Source organism: Galeopterus variegatus, unplaced genomic scaffold (genome assembly GCF_000696425.1).
Source record: "Galeopterus variegatus unplaced genomic scaffold, G_variegatus-3.0.2 Scaffold7506, whole genome shotgun sequence".
NCBI classification, from domain to species: Eukaryota; Metazoa; Chordata; class Mammalia; order Dermoptera; family Cynocephalidae; genus Galeopterus; species Galeopterus variegatus.
In genome coordinates, this window is record NW_007733617.1 from 108,752 (window position 1) to 110,319 (window position 1,568).

At 47.4% G+C, this 1,568-nt stretch overlaps 1 gene segment (V, D, J or C); it reads left to right on the plus strand.

Annotated features, from left to right (window-relative positions):
• The first annotated feature begins 9 nt into the window (after positions 1-9).
• Positions 10-894, plus strand: LOC103607525. The segment is given in 2 exon segments: positions 10-49; positions 509-894. Coding segments are annotated over 2 exon segments (426 nt in total).
• Positions 895-1,568: the final 674 nt, after the last annotated feature.

Genomic DNA, 1,568 nt, shown 5'->3' on the forward strand with positions numbered 1-1,568 from the left:
TCTTGAACTATGAGGTTGGTGACAGGAATTACTGTCCTCCTAACTTTGGGTAAGTGTTCTGGGTCTAAAAAAGGATAACTTTGTGGCTAAGGACAAAGGAGAGGTATCTGCGTCCTCTACTTCTTCCACTGTGATTTACCAAACTGCTGGAAAGAATTTGTATCTATGTGCTTCTCTAGGGAGTCTGAGCATCAGTGTGAGGCGATGGTCCTAACCACCACTCACAGAAGATTCCCCAAGTCTCACAGCTCTCAGGCTGTAAGGAGGTTGGGGTTCATTAAGCTCAAGCATTGTAGAAGGTGGGCAATTTTTCCTTGGTCTGTGGCTCTTGATAGCTCAGGAATAAATATCAGCAATATTTCTCTTGTCCTGTGTGCAACATACACAAAAATACTCAAGTATGGGGTAGGGCCAGAGAGGCGAGTTCTGGGACTGCTGGTGAACCTGACTTTTAGATGCACCTACATTTGATAACCCAGAGCTAATCTGCTGTTTCTCAACCCCTCAGGTATTGTGGGTGATGCTAAGACTACACAGCCTAATTCAATGGAGAGTACTGAAGAAGAACCTGTACACCTGCCTTGTAACCACTCCACAATCAGTGGAAGTGAATACATATACTGGTATCGACAGACTCCCCACCAGGGTCCGGAGTATGTGATTCATGGTCTAAAAACCAATGTCACCAACAGACTGGCCTCTCTAGCCATCCCTGCTGACAGAAAGTCCAGTACCTTGATCCTGCCCCACGTCACCCTGAGAGACACTGCTGTGTACTACTGCATCGTGAGAGACACACACTGGGACAGATGGAGCTGCACCTGCACAATATCTTCTGGGAGGGTGGGGGAAGGGAAGCAGCAGCCATTTAGAGAGGCCACTGCACAGGAATGAACAGGAGCTCAATAGAGGAAGAAGAAAAATAATGGAGGAAAGGAAAAGAAAGAGAGTATGATGAGGAAATCAAGGTGGAGAGGATCAAAGGAATGAAGAGACTGAGGAAGAAGAGCTAACATTATTGAATGGACTGAGAAGTGAGAAGCTCACGAGGAGACTAAGAATCAAAATTACAATAAGCAAAGCATAGAGGGATAAATACGGCATGTGCTCACTCATATGCAGGAGCTAAGAGAGAAAGAAGGAAGGAAAGAAAGACCAAAGTACTACGTTGTTCTCGCAGAGGGATAGAACATTCCTTGGGCTACAATGTGGACTTGGGGGGAAAGGGGGAGGGGGATGGAGGTGGGGATAATTGTCGGGGGACACGGGGTACAGAAGCAATTTCTGGTAATGGCCCCTCACTTCATGCCATGAGGGGTGACAATCACCTTTGTATCTCATAAATGTTCATAATAAAATACATTTTTTAAAAAAAGAAAATGCCGGGCTGGCCCGGTGGTGCACTGGAGAGTGCGCCACTTGGGAGCGTGGCGGCACTCCCGGCGAGGGTTCGGATCCCATGTGGAGACCGGTTCCCGCTCACTGGTCGAGCGCGGTGCGGGCGCAGCACCGAGGGTTGTGATCCCGTTACCGGTCAGTAAAAAAAGACAAAAAAGGAAAAAAAAAAA